The 21175-nt window shown below is 43.3% G+C and overlaps 1 protein-coding gene across 6 annotated transcripts in view; it reads right to left on the bottom strand.

Moving 5' to 3' along the window:
- LOC139374227 (zinc finger RNA-binding protein-like) overlaps window positions 1-18367 on the bottom strand; it is a 36163-nt gene extending 17796 nt beyond the window's left edge. For 4 of the 6 annotated variants that reach the window (XR_011627662.1, XM_071115289.1, XM_071115468.1 and 1 more), the window contains exons 1-10: window positions 18267-18367; window positions 6037-6292; window positions 4937-5051; window positions 4459-4668; window positions 4008-4306; window positions 3589-3774; window positions 2818-3034; window positions 2519-2673; window positions 2291-2410; window positions 1694-1869 (exon numbers count right to left, since the gene is read on the bottom strand). Coding sequence is in view for 5 of the 6 variants with exons in the window: in XM_071115289.1 (XP_070971390.1) it covers window positions 1694-1869; window positions 2291-2410; window positions 2519-2673; window positions 2818-3034; window positions 3589-3774; window positions 4008-4306; window positions 4459-4668; window positions 4937-5051; window positions 6037-6292; window positions 18267-18319 (1787 nt within the window). In the remaining variant the exon portion in view is untranslated. The remainder of the gene's footprint in view (window positions 1-1693; window positions 1870-2290; window positions 2411-2518; window positions 2674-2817; window positions 3035-3588; window positions 3775-4007; window positions 4307-4458; window positions 4669-4936; window positions 5052-6036; window positions 6293-18266) is intronic. The other 2 variants (XM_071115501.1, XM_071115540.1) reach the window with 1 other exon arrangement.
- Window positions 18368-21175: the final 2808 nt, after the last annotated feature.

Here is a 21175-nt window from a genome sequence, read left to right as displayed (position 1 = left end):
GTTCAAACAGGTGCCATTAATACAGGTAACAAGTGGAGGACAGATGAGCCTCTTAAAGAAGAAGTTACAGGTCTGTGAGAGAAATCTTGCTTGCTTGTAGGTGACCAAATACTTATTTTCCACCATAATTTGCAAATAAATTAATTAAAAATCCTACAATGTGATTATCTGGATTTTTTTTATCCTTTTGTCTGTCATAGTTGAAGTGTACCTATGATGAAAATTACAGGCCTCTCATCTTTTTAAGTGGGAGAACTTGCACAATTGGTGGCTGACTAAATACTTTTTTGCCCCACTGTATATAGCCTAGTTATTGTTATGTCATTTTCTTGTGTTACTTTTGGATATTTATTTTTAAAAGTTGATTTAGTAAATATTTTCTAACTCTATTTATTGAACTGCATTGTTGGTTAGGGCTCGTAAGTAAGCACTTCAAGGTAAGGTATTGTATTCGGCGCATGTGACAAATACAATTTGATGATTGAGTGTCCGGTTTTGTGCCCCCTCAGTCTCGTGCGGTGGAGGAGATCTTCGTGGGCTATACTCAGCCTCGTCTCAGGGTAGTAAGTTCGTGGTCTGTTGATATCCCTCTAGTGGTGTGGGGGCTGTGCTTTGGCAAAGTGGGTGGGTTATATCCTGCCTGGTTGGCCCTGTCTGGGGGTATCGTCGGACGGGGCCACAGTGTCCTTCAACCCCCCCATCTCAGCCTCTAGTATCTATGCTGCAATAGTCTATGTACCGGAGGGCTAGGGTCAGTCTGGTATATATGGTGTAATTGTCTTATCTGGTGTCCTGTGTGAATTTAAGTATGCTCCCTCTAATTCTCTCTCCCACCAGAAGACCTGAGCCCTAGGACCATGCCTCAGAACTACCTGCCTGATGACTCCTGGCTGTCCACAGTCCACCTGGCTGTGCTGCTGCTCCAGTTTCAACTGTTCTGCCTGCGGCTATGGAACCCTGACCTGTTCACTGGACGTGCTACTTTGTCCCAGACCTGAGGTTTTCAACTCTCTATCGCACCTGCTGTCTCGACCTCTGAATTCTTTGCTATGAAAAGTCAACTGACATTTAGTCCGGAGGTACTGACCTGTTGCACTCTCTAAAACCACTGATTATTATTTGACCCTGCTGGTCATCTATGAACGTTTGAACATCTTGAAGAACAATCTGGCCTTAATGACCATGTACTCTTATAATCTCCACCTGGAACAACCACCCATCAGAGCCTGGTTCCTCTCTAGGTTCCTGCCTTTCTAAGGAGTTTTTCATAGCCACCGTGCTTCTACATATGCATTGCTTGCTGTTTGGGGTTTTAGGTTGAGTTTCTGTATAGCACTTTGACATCTGCTGACGTAAAAACGTTAGATGTTGCAGGCATTCTATTAATATATTAGGAGGAAAGGTACTGAAAAGGGGAACAGGCATGATATTCTATTACTTCTATTACTGAAGAAGGCAGGGGATTCCCCTTTTGGTTGAACCACAGTGTGACAGCGTGGGCTGCAAAACTGCATGGGGAGTTTACCCAGCACCCACAAGTGGGGTTCCCCTGTCTGCCTTCCTCTGGCATCATCAGCAAGAAACATAGGAAGAATGACTAAGCACAGCTCAAACCTTAGCCCCAAATGGATGAGGCTAGGATTTGGGGAGGGTACGCTTGATCCTAGATCTGTGCCTAAGCAAGGGCTCTGACCTCATCTCTGTGTGCCAGCTGCCGTCTGGCTCTGACCTCATCTCCAAGTGCCAGCGCTGCTCGTCATCCCGCTGTCTCTTCAGCACAGCCTTCTGCTTCCTCAGTTTGCCCTCTTGCAGCTTCCTGGCCCGATTACTGGGCTTGATCTCCACCGGCAGCTCTGGGTTCACCTTCTTCTACAGGAGGGGATGGAAGGGATAGTAAACAATGTCAAGAGCTTTCAAATATACATACATAAAATACATACATAACACACACCCAGTGAGTGAGTAGCAGGCTCTCCAACTGAGAGGTAGGCCTATAGCCATCATCCAAATAAATTATTATATGATGTGTCAAGGTATACATAATTCAACAGATGACCAAATTACAAGGGGGCTACAGGACATCAAGCAATGTCTACATCCTGCCTAAATAAATTCTGCCATCTAGTGGCGCTAGTTTTGCAGTGACTTGACATAATGCTTGTACAACAGGGTTCAATGCCTAAGTTAGTCAATTAATTTTGGCAGTACAATAAGTGCATTGTAGTACGTAGCTGCTAGCTCTAGAAACATCTTGCGAAAAGATAGTACTACATACGATGCATTTTCTTACCTTGTACTGCAGCCGGTGTCTGCGTCCCTTCAGGTGCATGTCTTTAGCATTCGGGTCATTGAAACTGCATTCACAGAGTTTACAGTGGAAGCGAATTACCTTCCCATCATCATTACGCACCTGAGGAAAAAAATGTAAACTTGCATTACAACATACAACATACCTTAGTATCTTTAACAACATGGTTAGTGAATCAATTAAATAAATAAGAAATAAATGAACTCCTACCTCCTCCACATAGTCATGTCCTACAGGCTGGACGTCGGCCTGCCTCCCCACTCCATCCCCGTCCTCATCGTCACTCGTGGTCTCACTCTTTGACACTGTTGCTGACTGCTTGGCTTCATTCTCCTTGGCTACTGGAGGGGTGGCCGACTTGTTGGCTGTCAAGAGAAAGTCCAAATATAAGTATGGAGCATTTTAGCATTTTACCAAAATTACTGCTTAAATTAAACATTATTGGTTTATTCTGTCAGGACAGATATCATAATTCCAACTAATAAACACTGATTCCTTGGAAGACTTACCAAGAAGGGTTATTTTGGGTGCGACTGGCTTCTTCACAGGTGCTGGGGCCTTGGTGGCGTTTACGACCACCAGTTTGGGTGGCGCTACCGGAGCAGTTGCCGTAACAATAGGGGTTGTCTTCCCAGCTGTCGACGTTGAGATAATTGGAGCATTGTTCACTAAAACAGGCTCAGTTGAAGGTATAGGTTTGCCTAGTTTGGTGTGGAGCTTCACCACCTACACAGGGTTAAGAGGGAGAGAAATAAAACTAAGGCATGCACAATACCAGTATCGCAATATTTAAAACATGAAGGAGAGCAAACTCTTTGGTCCTTTAAAAACCTGCTGTATGTAAAATATTGTGCTATAGCTTGGAAAATAAATACATGTGACTCTGGATGACAACATAATGTTTGTTTCCAACATTAGGGCTGTTTTCCTAAAGAAGTTAAATCTGCTTTGTGTTTCGTTTCCTTGCCACGATACTAACGAGTATCGTGATACTAGTATCGTCCCGGCCCTAAATAAAACATGATAATACATTGTGAGGTGGACTCCGTAGGACTCCCTGGAAAACATTGACAACTGTTACGGAGTGGGCTATACAGGCTAAATAAAATAAAAAGTAACAATAAAATGGATGTCACATAAATGCCTGATTAAAAAGTGTTATACTAAAGACATACCAACTATCACAGAGCTGATCTAGATCAATTAGCTAGCTAAATGGTGCATCAATTAGCTAGCTAGTTGCCTGATGTTACTCCTCCTGTCAGTGCAGCTGTGCTGACCTTCTGGTGCTTGGCCCCTCGGATATGGGCAGCGTACGCGTCTACGCCAGTGCAGGCAATGTCACATAGTTCACAGCGTAGCTGGGTCTGAATCCCCCGGGGCCCGTTGCTCCCCCCCGCGCTGCCAGACTTCAGAGCTGCATCCTTCTTCTTGTGCTTCTGGCCCTCGAGGTGCTCTCGGTACGTCTGCAGAGAAAACAATTCAACAACAGTTAATTAAACTTATCTACAAAAGCAAACCGTCAACAACAAAAAAACTGTACATCCTGTGTTGCTACATTATGTCTCCTCTTAGGCACTTTGCATGTTTAACTGTTGTATGTTCAAATACTGTACATTCATTTGACTCTAAAGTGCTTATGTCCATTGCCGACAAATAACCTGTCCCTCATAACGCATCATCCACAAAGCGCCGCTACCTGCGGTCCAGCACAGCTGATCTTGCAGATGTCGCAGTAGTGCAGCTGGGGTTGCTTGGGCGGTGCTTTCGGCTTCTGAAGCTTGTTCTGGTGGAACATGGGCTTCTTGTAGGCGTTGACCGTGGGAGCAGCCACCATGTTGCTGCCCGCATTGCTCCAAGAGGAGCTGGTGAGCTGCTTGGGAGGCAGATGGGACTGCTGCGGGGGCGGCTGGGGCTGAGGAGGAGGTAGCTGGGCAGGCTGGTAGTATGAGGGGGTGGAAGTGTAGCCACTTGAATCATAAGTAGAGTAGCTGACGCCTGAGAGGTAAAAAAGAAAGAAAAAAAGAGAGTTGAGACGGGGAAGAAGGGTGGGGTGGGGGGGTCACACTGTAAAAACATACACTGCGACAAATTTATATATTTCACAAAGATTGATTCTTGGCTGTGTGGGGATATGTTCTTGTTCTTGCCAGAGTAGGTGCCAGCTGTGGAGCTGAAGGACGAGCAGGGGGTGTAAGACGAGATGGGGGGCTGCTGTACACTGGTGGACACTGGGTAGATGTTGTAGCTGGTGGACGCTGAGCTGGCAGGGGCCAGAGGCTTTAAAGTTGTGACATGCCTCTGTGGTGGTGGCGGCTGGCTGTATACTGTGCTGACTGGACTGTAGCCACTCTTCACGCCTACAGGGAAGGGAAGGAAACCATCACAGAGTGTTGTTTAACAGGCTTGGTTCCAATTCAACGATATTCAATACACTGGCTTTTGTAGTACGCCAGCAGCCAAGTTCTTTTGCACAATGTAGATGTTTAAATGAATAGTGTATAACACAGTAAAAACGATGTACTGTCAGACGAGAGAACATTTCAAATGAATTAGTGGCTTTTGTATTAGAGTGTTAGGACTATTTATGTGTGATTATGCGTGGGAAGAAGGTTGGCAATGACTCACCTGTCTGGTAGTAAGCTTCTGTTGGCGTCCGATGGGCTGGAGCTATACTAGTCTGGTAGTATTGCTTAGTCTCATAACTAGTGGCTGCAGGCAGGCGTCCATAACTGTAGTTATCCTGAAAGGTTGTTTTACAGCATGAACATGGATGGCAGAAAAGTGTAAATAGTAAGCAAAATAGATTGTGACTTTAACAATCTAAAATTCTCCCCATGTACTTGCATTTATATACAATAGCTCAGTAGTCACCAACCTTTTCTGAGTCAAGCAAGCCGAGATCTACCGCACAGATTTTTAAAACACGACTTAACTGTAACATTAACCTAATAAAAACGGTTCTGTAGGAATGAGGTTTGTGTAGTAGGCCTAATGAATTATCACATCATATTGGCTATATGCATGGTCTGCCAATATTGTTCTTCTTAGACCATATACTTCAAAAGGCGATCTTTGATAACAAAATAGATCATTAGTGTAGCACTTGTTACGCACAGCGGAGAATCAATTTTAATAATTTGCTTCTTTATTTTACTGGACTGATGGTACCTGCATCTGATGGTCATGGTGCTTTCAAGACAACTGGGAACTCGGGAATAAAAAGGAGGTCAATGATCTTTAGATTGGAAAGTCGGAGCTCTAGAAAGAGGCCCAAGTTCCGACTTGGAATTCTGAGTTGGATGACCGTTCAAAGCGATTTTTCCCCAGTCGGTGAGACTGACCAGAGAGGGGGCACACCGTCTCCACCTGATGGCGAAACTCGAGTCGCACCGCATCTGCCTCATGCATAAATTCATGTTGTTCCTATGACCAGAGAAAGTGAAATATTCCTCGATATTAAAATATAGACAACGAGCTGCTGCTAATAATAATATTAATAATCAAAACGCAGGGCTAGCTACACGTGTGCACCTACTGCTAATAGCGCAACACACAAAAAAGGAGCACAAGCCTTTATCGTTGGCTTTTCTACAGACATTTTTGGTGATCTACTAGGAATTCCTTGACGCTCGACCAGTCGATCGTGATCGACCACTGCAATAGCCAATAGATAAAACACGACAACAGCATGCAATGGGATGATAAGGAATGGAATTGTGACTTACCGTTTCAGTGTATATCGGTAGCTGGTATGTCTGTGGGGTGGTGGTGGGTTGGGGCGTGGGGTCCGGCTGCCGGTAGCCATAGTCTGGGGGGGTAGCGTGGGTCTGGTAGGCCACCGGGTAGGCAGAGGCAACGGGCCTGGCTGGTTGTGCAGGGGCAGGAGCATAGGAGGCAGTCACTGCATGGGCCACGGTAGGGGCCGGCTGGACATTGTAGCTGGCTGTGGTGGGATGGGCATAGGCTGGTGGAGGCTGAACACTGTGGGGACAGAGACAAGATGGAGGGAAGAATGAGGCACGTGAAAGAAGGTAAGGAACTTGTCTGTCAGCCCTACATTAAAGACCAAAATTGGTTAAAGAAAATTGTGAAAAATAAAGTATACCAGTTGAATTTAAGAACCAAAAAAAGTACAGCTGCACCATACAGGTTGCAAAAAGAGATTTGATGTGCGGATTCCATGGCACGAGGTTTATGAACTGACAAACTCTGCCTAGCTCTGCAGATTGTGCTGTTTAGAGAATCATTAGATCACTTGTTTTGATACTGCCCATATTTAGCTTTGTTTTGGTCGCAGGTACAGGAACGGCTGAAGAATTGCAACATTTACCCGGATCTCTGCAAATAGCACTCCTGGGTGACTTGAAAAGCCATAGGTCAATTGATCAATAATACTCTTAGTAAAAATGTTCATCTTTAATTTACAATCAGTAGAAACTATGAGAATAGAAAGTGAAACATTACAGCACAGTTGAAAAAATATGGCAATTAGAAATCAAAACTGGAAGGTTTTCAGAGATAGATCGGAGGGGTTGAGGGTAGCTGAAGGGTGGGACTAAAAACTAATTAAAAAAGATAACGAATAAAATATTCAGTGTCCGTAAAATGTATATAGTATGTATAAGCAGGTAGAAGCATACGTGTTGTTGTCCATTAGTTTACTCAACATACACTGCCTTCGGAAAGTTCAGACCCTTTGTCTTGTTCCAGTCAGGTTACAGCCTTTTTCTAAAATGTATTAAATCGTTCTCGTCCCCCCCCCCCCCCCCCCCCCCCCCCCACTCAATCTAGACACAATGCCCCATAACGAACAAAGCAAAAACAGGTTTTTAGAAATGTTTTCTAATTTATTAAAAAATGAGAAACGGAAATATCACATTGACATAAGTATTCAGACCCTTTACTCTGTACTTTGTTGAAGCACCTTTGGCAGTGATTACAGCCCAGAGTCTTCCTGGGTATGAAGCTACAAACTTGGCAAACCTGTATTTGGGGATTTTCTTCCATTTTTCTCTGCATTTCCTCTCAAGCATTGTCAGGTTGTATGGGGTGCGTTGCTGCACAGCTATTTTCAGGTCTCCCCAGAGATGTACGATTTGGTTCAAGTCCGGGCTCTTGCTGGGCCCCTCAAGAACATTCAGAGACTTGTCCCGAAGCCACTCCTGCGTTTTCTTGGCTGTGTGATAAGGGTCATTGTCCTGTTGGAAGGTGAAGCTTCACCCCAGTCGGAGGTCCTGAGCACTAGGAGCAGGTTTTCATCAAGGATCTCTGTACTTTGCTCCATTCATCTTTGCCTCTATCCTGACTAATCTCCCAATCGCTGAAAAACATCCCAACAGCATGATGCTGCAACCACCATGCTTCACCTTAGGGATGGTGCCAGGTTTCCTCCAGATGTGATGCTTGGCATTCAGGCCAAAAAGTTCAATCTTGGTTTCATCAGACCAGAGAATCTTGTTTCTCATGGTCAGAGTCCTTTGGTTGCCTTTTGGCAAACTACAATCGGAGCTGTCATTTGCTGTTTATTGAGGAGTGGCTTCCGTCTGGCCACAATACCATAAAGGCCTGATTGGCAGAGTGCTGCAGAGATGGTTGTCCTTCTGGAAGGTTCTCCCATCTCCACAGAGGAACTCTAGAGCTCTGTCAGAATGACCATCAGGTTCTTGGGTCACCTCCCTGAGTCTTGGTGGTTCCAAACTTCTTCCATTTAAGAATGATGGAGGCCACTGTGTTCTTGGGGAACTTCAATGCTGCATTCAATTTTTGGCACCCTTCCCCAGATCTGTGCCTTGACACAATCCTGTCTCAGAGCTCGATACACGTGTGTGTGTGTGTGTGTGTGTAGCAACAGTCAAAAGTTTGGACAGAGCTACTCATTCAAGGGTTATTCTTTATTTTTTACTATTGTCTACATTGTATAATAATAGTAAAGACATCAAAACTATAAAATAACACATATGGAATCGTGTAGTAAGCAAATCAAAATACACTGCTCAAAAAAATAAAGGGAACACTAAAATAACACATCCTAGATCTGAATGAAATATTCTTATTAAATACTTTTTTCTTTACATAGTTGAATGTGCTGACAACAAAATCACACAAAAATGATCAATGGAAATCAAATTTATCAACCCATGGAGGTCTGGATTTGGAGTCACACTCAAAATTAAAGTGAAAAACCACACTACAGGCTGATCCACCTTTGATGTAATGTCCTTAAAACAAGTCAAAATGAGGCTCAGTAGTGTGTGTGGCCTCCACGTGCCTGTATGACCTCCTACAACGCCTGGGCATGCTCCTGATGAGGATGGTCTCCTGAGGGATCTCCTCTCAGACCTGGACTAAAGCATCCGCCAACTCCTGTTACAGTCTGTGGTGCAACGTGGCGTTGGTGGATGGAGCGAGACATGATGTCCCAGATGTGCTCTATTGGATTCAGGTCTGGGGAAAGGGCGGGCCAGTCCATAGCATCAATGCCTTCCTCTTGCAGGAACTGCTGACACACTCCAGCCACATGAGGTCTAGCATTGTCTTGCATTAGGAGGAACCCAGGGCCAACCGCACCAGCATATGGTCTCACAAGGGGTCTGAGGATCTCATCTCGGTACCTAATGGCAGTCAGGCTACCTCTGGCGAGCACATGGAGGGCTGTGCGGCCCCCCAAAGAAATGCCACCCCACACCATGACTGACCCACCGCCAAACCGGTCATGCTGGAGGATGTTGCAGGCAGCAGAACGTTCTCCACGGCGTCTCCAGACTCTGTCACGTCTGTCACATGCTCAGTGTGAACCTGCTTTCATCTGTGAAGAGCACAGGGCGCCAGTGGCGAATTTGACAATCTTGTTGTTCTCTGGCAAATGCCAAACGTCCTGCATGGTGTTGGGCTGTAAGCACAGCCCCCACCTGTGGACGTCGGGCCCTCATACCACCCTCATGGAGTCTGTTTCTGACCGTTTGAGCAGACACATGCACATTTGTGGCCTGCTGGAGGTCATTTTGCAGGGCTCTGGCAGTGCTCCTCCTGCTCCTCCTTGCACAAAGGCGGAGGTAGCGGTCCTGCTGCTGGGTTGTTGCACTCCTACGGCCTCCTCCACGTCTCCTGATGTACTGGCCTGTCTCCTGGTAGCGCCTCCATGCTCTGGACACTACGCTGACAGACACAGCAAACCTTCTTGCCACAGCTCGCATTGATGTGCCATCCTGGATGAGCTGCACTACCTGAGCCACTTGTGTGGGTTGTAGACTCCGTCTCATGCTACCACTAGAGTGAAAGCACCGCCAGCATTCAAAAGTGACCAAAACATCAGCCAGGAAGCATAGGAACTGAGAAGTGGTCTGTCACCACCTGCAGAACCACTCCTTTATTGGGGGTGTCTTGCTAATTGCCTATAATTATCACCATCCATCTTCGTGATTCTTTGCCATATGGTGTACCGCAGGCAAAAGCCTGAGTCGTGGGTTTGTTTTGAGCACTCTACTGTACTTTTTGCATCTCATCCGTAGACTATCCATACGGTTTCACATGATTCTTGCGTAGGTGGTAAAATAGGTTAGTGATGTTTGAACCGATTGTCAGGACCGTTCTGCGGCATATTTTGCAGAGGATGGTTTTCTGGTCCGTGTCAGACTTTTCATACCTAAACCACGTCCATGCGACCGAAGTAGCCCCTCTTTTAGGTACGAGCTCCGTGCTCTGTGTCACGTTCACTCTCCTCCATGTTTGTTTGTGTTGCAAATTCCCTTTTACACGGCACGTGTGGAAGAACGCAAAGCGTTGCCCAAAATATTGCCGTAAAGAATGTGATTTGCGACACAACGAAATAAAAAATAGAGCATATGAAACGATAGAGGTTTTTCTATCGTCACATGATGTACAGTCATATCGCCCAGCCGTATTTGAGATTCTTCAAAGTAGCCACCTTTGCCTTGATGACAGTTTTGCACACTCTTGGCATTCTCTCAACCAGCTTCATGAGGTAGTCACCTGGAATGCATTTTAATTAACAGGTGTGCCTTGTTAAAAGTTCAATTGTGGAATTTCTTTCCTTCTTAATGTGTTTGAGCCAATCAGTTGTGTAACTAAAAACCCTTGAATGAGTAGGTGTGCATACTTTTGACTGGTACCAATTACATTGATAGAACCCACAATGTATCTGCAATTTTAAAGCTGATCTACTCCTATACATAAATAAATAAAATACATTTTTAAAAAAAATATATATATATATATATATATGGCTCAATGGTAAGGACTGTCTAAAAACAGGGCAGTGTGTGCTGTAGGCAAATGCATGATGATGTTTAATAGATGGCCTATCTCTGGCCATCTATTAAACATCCTCATGCATTTGCCTACAGCACACACTGCCCTGTTTTTAGACAGTGCTGGCCATTGTTGAGCCACCTATCTACTGAAACATCAGTCTGTTTTAAAAAATGACTCAAGGAGGAGTACTGAAATAAGAAATCACCACCCACAATAAAAGCAATACTGCAGACTACAGCACTCTACATTTAACTTTTAAAGGATGGAAAATCTATTTTCTGCAGAATATGCAATGCCGAAAGGATAACCTTGCAAACATAAAGCAACAGCCCTATCATTATAATGTATTTTGATGCTAACAGACCGCCTTTCTAAAATCATCTTTGTCAGCATTTTGTCTGGAATAACCACGATTTGTTTCATGAGGGACAAAGAAAGATCAAAGTAATGGATTATGGGGGGAATAAATACAAATTAAATCTGTGAAAAAGTTTAGGCTGTTCCTCACTCATACTGTACTGGTATACAATGGCACAAGGCAGCAGACATTGCAAAATGGAACTGACCAAAGAAAGCAATGTTCCTATAAAAGGAGAGTGCAGTGACATCACAGTCAAATGAGCCTGATTTATTCTAAAAAATAATCCAACTGAGAATCTACTGAGAGTGACAGCTGTAGAATGAGCTGGCAACTTGCAGCTCTAGGCTGCCATGTAAACATCAGGGAATAGTGTAAAAAAAATTACAAAATCTATGGTGATAGTTAAAAACAAGGCAACAGTAAACATGTTGTCCCCCACAAATGATGCAGCCTCCCCCCCTGGGCCAATTGAGAAATTGCATGTGACTAACATTTCAGGTAATTACTATAGCTCCCATCTTGGGTCAATCAGTGTCATTTTTGTAAATGCCGGACCTCTATGGCAAGACGCATCATTCACCCAAGTTTGGACAAAATCGGCCAGCACAGTGTGATGAACTACTATTGTATGGAAGAAAAAAATAACTAAAGTCCCTTCACCGATTTCATCATGTGGGTCAACAAAGTATTCTAACTAGTGATGCACCAATGATACATTTTTGGCCGGTACCGACGTCCCACATTTTCCTTGCCAAAAAATACGATACCGATACTTAACATTTTTGCGACATTTCAACTATTTAATTGTACAAGAATGCTTAACACACACACACACACACGGACGCAGCGGTCTAAGGCACCGCATTTCAGTGCAAGAGGCGTCACTACAGTCCCTGGTTTGATTCCAGGCTGTATCACATCTGGCCGTGATTGGGAGTCCCATTAGGGCAGCGCACAATTGGCCCAGCGTTGTCTGGTTTTGGCCGGTGTAGGCAGTCATTGCAAATAAGAATGAGTTCTTAACTGACTTTCCTAGTTAAATTAAGGTTACCCACACATACACCAACCACACTGACCAAAAAGTTATTTAATTGGCATTTACATATGTCCCCATTACCAGTAAAACATAATCAAAACCTATTTCATTTACTTACTTGCTGTGCTGTTTTATTGTTCAGTCGTTTCATTCTCAACCAGGATTTCTATGGAACGCCGTTTGAGTCTTTGCGTGTCAAAAAATATACTGTTTAACACTATTTGACTTGTCAAATAAGTTTGTAGACCAAACAGGACCTGAATATGAATGTCACATAATAATTTAACGCCTTCATTCATTTTGTACGTAGTTATTACACATTGATTACACTACCACTCGTATTTCATGTTACAACGAATTATAGATAAATATGCTATGATGCCGGTAAAGTAGTCTAGCTGGTCATTAAAAACATTTTAAAAAACTTAGCTAGCTCATGGATGCAAACAATGTTCTTCCACAAAAAAAGATAGCAAAACGACATCTGTATCAGTAGCTATAGTTAGCTAGCTAACTATATAGCTAGGTGTAATCTAAAATAACCCTAATTTAGAAGACAGTTCCTATTTGATTAATTGTGGTCGTACCCATCTATGAGAAACTAGCCACAATACTGGCCTTCAAAATAAAAGTATTGCATAATTCTACTACTATTCTACTCATTTGCATCACTGTCAATTACATACTTTAATTTTGAAGGAAAGCCTCAATAGTGGAATTGGCAGTTATCTTCACAACACATAACCCCGTCCGGTTGAGCCTCACTAGCCAGATGAAGCTAGCTGGCTGCTTATAACATTAGCTTTGGGCAACAGGGTTAAGTAGCTGGCTAGCTCTTTATTTTCATGAACTGAAGTTCAATTTCAATAGGAGAACAACAATACTTACAAGGACTCCTAAATCATTGCTAAGAATAATGAAAATGAATGCCGTTTCTACTGGTCATTGTTTTCAGGCTGGTTGTATTGGTGCTAGCTGGGTAACGTAGGCTAACCCCATTCTGTACAAATGTGCGCAACCGCGACATTCAAACGAGGCTGCAAAGAAAACTATTGGGACTGTAGCGACATCAAAATTTGGGGTGTGGACTACGTTTCTATGCAAGCGTTGATTGACATGGTAATGGCTCTATAGTATTGGAGAAAAGTTGGGGGAAAAAAAACTGACCCCCCCCGACGTTGTACGTTACATCGTGACGTGTCATGACGTAACGTACAGCACGCAAAAAGCATCTAATTCTGTCTTACAGCCTCTCTCCACCAGATGTAGCACTTCTCTCACCGTTTAAAAACAAGAGTAAGGGTAAGGGGGGGGATCCCTAGTCATTTTTTGCGTCATCACTGCAAGCTATCATGACTCTCAAAAGCCGCTGTTTACTTCTGAAGATCAGGTTTTTAGGGTGGTGCTAAAGTGATTCAAATTTGACACAAACCTTCAAATAGGTATGTAATGGCACATTATATAAACTCTTTATAGCGTTTTATTTACATGTTAGAGGCAATAAGGTGATAAGTTGGACAGATCAAGTGAAAAAAGCCATTTCCCCAAACAACATCCCTCCTTCTCACTATCATGCCATAGGTTTAGCTTCCTCACCCGCCATTTTTAAAAAGACCCGACGGAGCTCATTGCCTTCTTGAATCATGCAGAGATAGGCATCATGAAGGTCTCGTCCTTGATTTTGTTGGAAAAGGGGATAAATTGTGCTTTACATTGGTATTGACATTACAGTTGATCTGGAAGCGTTACGTTTTTTGGGCGCAAAAATAAGGTCAATTGTACGGACCAGCACAATGTACAAAAGTGAGTGAGTTTACGTCACCAAGCTAAAGCTTGCTACCCCAGAAGATGCGGTCGAGCAAACAATGCTTTATTACCAACGCGGTATTGTAAATACATAATTTGTGGCCTGTGTTTGCTGACTTTTTTGTACAGCTTTAACAGTGCTACTGTATATTTTTTTGACACGCAAAGACCCAAACGGCGTTCCATAGTATGTACAGTGGGGCAAAAAAGTATTTAGTCAGCCACCAATTGTGCAAGTTCTCCCACTTAAAAAGATGAGGCCTGTAATTTTCATCATAGGTACACTTCAACTATGACAGACAGAATGAGAAAAAAAAAATCCAGAAAATCACATTGTAGGATTTTTAATGAATTTATTTGCAAATTATGGTGGAAAATAAGTATTTGGTCACCTACAAACAAGCAATATTTCTATCTCTCACAGACCTGTAACTTCTTCTTTGAGGCTCCTCTGTCCTTCACTCGTTACCTGTATTAATGGCACCTGTTTGAACTTGTTATCAGTATAAAAGACACCTGTCCACAACCTCAAACAGTCACACTCCAAACTCCACTATGGCCAAGACCAAAGAGCTGTCAAAGGACACCAGAAACAAAATTGTAGACCTGCACCAGGCTGGGAAGACTGAATCTGCAATAGGAAAGCAGCTTGGTTTGAAGAAATCAACTGTGGGAGCAATTATTAGGAAATGGTAGACATACAAGACCACTGATAATCTCCCTCGACCTGGGGCTCCACGCAAGATCTCACCCCGTGGGGTCAAAATGATCACAAGAACGGTGAGCAAAAATCCCAGAACCACACGGGGGGGACCTAGTGAATGACCTGCAGAGAGCTGACACCAAAGTAACAAAGCCTACCATCAGTAACACACTACGCCGCCAGGGACTCAAATCCTGCAGTGCCAGACGTGTCCCCCTGCTTAAGCCAGTACATGTCCAGGCCCGTCTGAAGTTTGCTAGAAAGCATTTGGATGATCCAGAAGAAGATTGGGAGAATGTCATATGGTCAGATGAAACCAAAATATAACTTTTTGGTAAAAACTCAACTCGTCGTGTTTGGAGGACAAAGAATGCTGAGTTGCATCCAAAGAACACCATACCTACTGTGAAGCATGGGGGTGGAAACATCATGCTTTGGGGCTGTTTTTCTGCAAAGGGACCAGGATGACTGATCCGTGGTAAAGGAAAGAATGAATGGGGCCATGTATCATGAGATTTTGAGTGAAAACCTTCTTCCATCAGCAAGGGCATTGAAGATGAATCGTGGCTGGGTCTTTCAGCATGACAATGATCCCAAACACAACGAAGGAGTGGCTTCGTAAGAAGCATTTCAAGGTCCTGGAGTGGCCTAGCCAGTCTCCAGATCTCAACCCCATAGAAAGTCTTTGGAGGGAGTTGAAAGTCTGTGTTGCCCAGCAACAGCTCCAAGACATCACTGCTCTAGAGGAGATCTGGATGGAGGAATGGGCCAAAATACCATCAACAATGTGTGAAAACCGTGTGAAGACTTACAGAAAACGTTTGACCTCTGTCATTGCCAACAAAGGGTATATAACAAAGTAGTGAGATAAACTTTTGTTATTGACCAAATACTTATTTTCCACCATCATTTGCAAATAAATTCATTAAAAATCCTACAATGTGATTTTCTGGATTGTTTTCCCCCTCATTTTGTCTGTCATAGTTGAAGTGTACCTATGATGAAAATTACAGGCCTCTCTCATCTTTTCAAGTGGGACAATTTGCACAATTGGTGGCTGACTAAATACTTTTTTTGCCCCACTGTATGTCGTGAAGCTAATAGCAGTGACGCTATTACGGTGTAACTCCAGTAGGGCAACATCGGAAAAATAGCACACTTGGTAGTGTTAACCGGTGCTCAACCAATCGGCAAAAGCCAACATCGCCCACGACAGAGAACGGTTGAATGTCAAGGGCAATGAATTCCATTATCTTGGCTTTAATAGATTTCGCGGTTGAGCTGTCTTGCTGTTATTTTGTTACTCTTTCAAATAGAGGTCAACCGATTATGATTTTTCAACGCCGATACCGATTATTGGAGGAACAGAAAAAGACGATATGGATTAAAATCGGACAATTTTTCTATATTTGAAATAATGACAATTACAACAATACTGAATGAACACTTATTTTAACTTAATATAATACATCAATAAAATCAATTTAGTCTCAAATAAATAATGAAACATGTTCAAATTTGGCTTAAATAATGCAAAAACAAATTGTTGGAGAAAAGTAAAAGCGCAATATTTGCCATGTAAAAAAGCTAACGTTTAAGTTCCTTGCTCAGAACACGGGAACATATGAAAGCTGGTGGTTCCTGTTAACATGAGTCTTCAATATTGCCAGGTAAGAAGTTCTAGGTTGTAGTTATTATAGGACTATTTCTCTCTATACCATTTGTATTTCATATTCCTTTGACTATTGGATGTTCTTATATGCACTATAGTATTGCAAGCCTAATCTCCGGAGTTGATAGGCTTGAAGTCATAAACAGTGCAATGCTTGAAACACAGCGATAAGCTGCTGGCAAATGCAGGAAAGGAGGAGAACGTTCTGCTGCCTGCAACATCCTCCAGCATGACCGGTTTGGCGGTAGGTCAGTCATGGTGTGGGGTGGCATTTCTTTGGGGGGAAGCACAGCCCTCCATGTGCTCGCCAGAGGTAGCCTGACTGCCATTAGGTACCGAGATGAGATCCTCAGACCCCTTGTGAGACCATATGCTGGTGCGGTTGGCCCTGGGTTCCTCCTAATGCAAGACAATGCTAGACCTCATGTGGCTGGAGTGTGTCAGCAGTTCCTGCAAGAGGAAGGCATTGATGCTATGGACTGGCCCGCCCGTTCCCCAGACCTGAATCCAATTGAGCACGTCTGGGACATCATGTCTCGCTCCATCCACCAACGCCACGTTGCACCACAGACTGTCCAGGAGTTGGCGGATGCTTTAGTCCAGGTCTGGGAGGAGATCCCTCAGGAGACCATCCGCCACCTCATCAGGAGCATGCCCAGGCGTTGTAGGGAGGTCATACAGGCACGTGGAGGCCAAACACACTACTGAGCCTCATTTTGACTTGTTTTAAGAACATTACATCAAAGTTGGATCAGCCTGTAGTGTGGTTTTCCACTTTAATTTTGAGTGTAATCGGCCATAATCGGTGTCCAAAAATGCTGATTACCGAATGTTATTAAAACCTGAAATCGGCGCTAATTAAAATCAGCCATTCCGATTCAAATTCGGTCGACCTCTACTTTCAAATGACTGCTTGACTTGTTTACTACTCAATCAGCAGACATTGTGGGTCTATAAGTACCTAGGTGTCTGGCTAGACTGTAAACTCTCCTTCCAGACTCATATCAAACATCTCCAATCCAAAATCAAATCTAGAGTCAGCTTTCTATTCCGCAACAAAGCCTCCTTTGCTCACGTCGCCAAACTTACCCTAGTAAAACTGACTATCCTACCGATCCTCGACTTCGGCGATGTCATCTACAAAATAGCTTCCAATACTCTACTCAGCAAACTGGATGCAGTTTATCACAGTGCCATCCGTTTTGTTACTAAAGCACCTTATACCACCCACCACTGCGACCTGTATGCTCTAGTCGGCTGGCCCTCGCTACATATTCGTCGCCAGACCCACTGGCTCCAGGTCATCTACAAGTCCATGCTAGGTAAAGCTCTGCCTTAGTTCACTAGTCACGATGGCAACACCCACCCGTAGCACGCGCTCCAGCAGGTGTATCTCACTGATCATCCCTAAAGCCAACACCTCATTTGGCCGCCTTTCCTTCCAGTTCTCTGCTGCCTGTGACTGGAACTAATTGCAAAAAAATATATATAATAATAATAAATAAATAAATTTTTAAAAACGCTTAAGTTGGAGACTTTTATCTCCCTGTTTGTATTTGATCAATGTTTTATTAAGTATGGATTGCATCCGATCTGTCGGCTCTATTCATGGTATTTATATCTGCATCGTTTGGCAACTGAAAGTGGCTCAAGTTTTCAGCAAATTCACTTTGTCCCAAACGTGACAGGTAGATAGTTTCAAAATTATAAAACTGACCAGAAACTCGCTTTCAGCTAATTCGTGCGTCCCTGCCGCTAGAGAAAAAGATAGCTAGCCAATATGCCAAAGTAAGATACTGGTTGTTTCTGATTGTTACACAAATAATGTAAGCAAGCTAACTCTATAACTAATATTTGGCATATTAAATGAGACAGTTTGAGGTTTCATTATATTCCAAGTGCGAAGAAAGCGCTCCTTAGCCGGGTAAGACTGGGACCTGCTTGCCTGGCTACCTTATTTCGCTAGCATATCCATTGCAATGAACTCCCAAGGCCTCGAGCTTGCAATATCGCACAAGCAATGAGGCATAGCTACTCATCGCAATAAGACGGGACGACGACTCGAGATGAGTGCATGCTACCCATACCCAGAATCGATGTAATTACCTGTACTGAAGACCGGCACCATGCGTGAATCCATAATAATTGCTTGCAGCCATCTTGGAATCTACTGTACTGGGAGTCCGGGACAGACTTTCTGTCACGTGTCCGTCATCTACAATCGCGCGCATGCTTCGACATTTAAAGGAGCAATTCGCAGTTAAAACAATAACAAAGCAAAGTTCCCGCCTCTGTTTTGATTTGAGGGATGGGCCTGGAGAAATAGAGGGATGGGCCTGGAGAAATGGAACCACTCTCAAATAACTCTATTATATAAAAATGATAGTTTTTACCATTATTTGAGGCCATTGTGTTTTTTTACGTTTACATTGTTTACAAACATTGGAGTAAAACAAGCATATATTTTGGGTTATGATAGGGTACGACAGTTGAACTAAACTCATGAGGCATTAGAAGTTATTCAAGAAATTGACGGGTATATATAATTAAGCTAAAATAATGGATGTAACAACTGCAGATTGCCATTTTAACTCTAGATGCGCTGGGACAATGTATTTCACCATTTAAAACTATAGCTATATATGTGTAGCCTACTCTGTTTGCATGAAATTCTGTTCTAACAGTATCAGTTTCTCGATACATTGTTGCAATAATAAACCGCTATGCTGTAGCCAACAGTAGCTTCTGCGACTGAGATCGGGTGGTTTGCGTAACCAAGTGCAAAATGTAGGCTATTAGAAGTATAGAGGTAAGAATCATGCAAATATCCATCCTAAATAGAATGGTGAAATGTTGTGTTGGTAGCCTATCAGTGCACTGTGTAGAGCAAATGAGTTTTAGTTTAAATCAGTTTCAATCCGTATAGGCCTATATAGCTTCTGAACATTTATAGTCTATTCTGTTTAAAATCTACTAGCTGTGCAGAGTCCATACTGATGCAACTAAACTAGTGGTGAACGAAGCGTGTATTAAGGGTCAGACAAGTGCCACATATAGACCTTATGGTGTGTCCCACTGGCATTGAATGCCTAGGGCAGAACTGCTGCCTAGGGCAGAATGCTCCATAGAGAGAAAGTCCACTACTGCAGCTGGGCATAAAAAGGGGAGAAGGAAGGACAAGAATGGGTGGAGCATAAGCAGCCGGGTGAGAAATGTGTGGATGAAAGGGGAATATGATTGGTGGAGAGAACTGAAGTGAGAGAGTGAGACTGAATAAGTGAGTGTATGGGTAGGGGATGGGAAGGTGATGTGTTGAGTGTAGAGAGAGCGAGAGAGAGAGAGATGCTGTTGCCAGGGAACAGTCAGCATAGAGGACCATTCACAGCAGCTCATGGAGTAAAAACACAAAGAGAGACTTGATATATTTGTGGTGTTTTTAGAATAAACAGGCAGATAGGAACAGGAGGAGTATCCCAGTATGGACTGGAATAAACCAACATGAGCAGAGAGGATAGTACAGTATAACTGCTGAAGGGGAATTGGCACAGATGAAATAGCTATTATGGGATGGAGAGAGGAGGGATTATCACAAAAGGATTTAGAGTATAAATATAATTACATGGGCAGAATAGACAACCAGAAACAGTCATAATGATACCAGCATTGATGCTTTCAATTTAAAGGGTTGAGTGGAACTCTAAAGGAGCCTGTCACTTCAGTCTTCACGGCCAGTCTCTTTCACATTCTCCTTCCCCAACAGAGGTGGCCAGGGGGTTTTAGGGAACAGAGCTGCCCCCTGTCTTCAGACACCTGCTGCTGCCTTGACACAGGGGATGTAGAGAGAGAGGAGGGCGCCTCACTAGACCCATGCATCAACCCTGGTCTGGAGGATTACAATTCCTAGCTGTCCAATCTTTACATCAGTGAGTAAGGAGGGTGGACGCACAGGGACGCACAGACGGACGGAAGAAAGAGATTCAAAGGATCTCTTATTGCCCATGTGAGTACTACGGGCGCTCAGACCAGATGCCCTTGCGTTCTTCCTCTACCCTCTTTATTACACACTCCTTGTACAGTGTGTGTGTGTGTGTGTGTGTGTGTGTGTGTGTGTGTGTGTGTGTGTGTGGTAAATGTATAGTAGCTCATGAAAACCATTGTCTATCAACTCACTAGGATTAAATGTAAAAGAGGAATGTTTCCATTGTATTCTGCTCTTGCATTTTCCTTGCAGGTGCATACTGCACACTACTATAATTCCTCTTCATTTACTCAAATGCCTGGCAGAATACTGAATACCCTTCCTGCCTACAGGCATAGCCTCCATTTGTATGCCCTCCAGAGAAGTAGTACCAGCATTTCATTGTCAGTGTCTTACCTTAAAGTATTAGGATCCTATAAATATTTGTGCATGGACATTATAGTGAGGGCACAAAACAATCCATAGTGTTTTATAAATGAAAGATGCAGGCAATTGATTACTTTGAGTACCTCTCATGCTAGTTTGTTTTTCTTCTTCCCTCCATCGTGATAACATGCCAGCTCTCTTTTCATTTGTTTGGATAGGATACTGTATTACTTCACTAGGCACAGACAGTTGGGTGTAGGAGGGTATGCAAATTATTCTGGCCACACAATAAGGCTCACGGTTGCACACTCAATCGAAGTGACATGTTTTGTGGGTTATGGCTGGGGTATTCTGCTATGCCCTTGGATATAAAGGACACTTCCCTATAGCCTCTGAGAGTGTGTATGGTGTAGATGTATACATTATATATAGAGAGCCTGACCTACCTAACCACTCCTCTATCTTTGACAATTAATATGATTTTACAAAGACATTATAAAAACATAGTACATCTTACAATGCATTTGAAAGTATTGCCGGACAACAACATGATGTAAACAATCATTGAAACATTGTGATGTGTGTAGGACATTGCCTTACAAATCGTAGTGTTATCTCATTTATTTGTTCTGTATTTGTGTTGTGTGAATTCTCAGAGTAAGTGTTGCCA

Source organism: Oncorhynchus clarkii, chromosome 1 (genome assembly GCF_045791955.1).
Source record: "Oncorhynchus clarkii lewisi isolate Uvic-CL-2024 chromosome 1, UVic_Ocla_1.0, whole genome shotgun sequence".
NCBI classification, from domain to species: domain Eukaryota; kingdom Metazoa; phylum Chordata; class Actinopteri; order Salmoniformes; family Salmonidae; genus Oncorhynchus; species Oncorhynchus clarkii.
The sequence above is the reverse complement of the archived record's forward strand: the minus strand, read 5'-3'. Positions and strand labels throughout refer to the sequence as shown.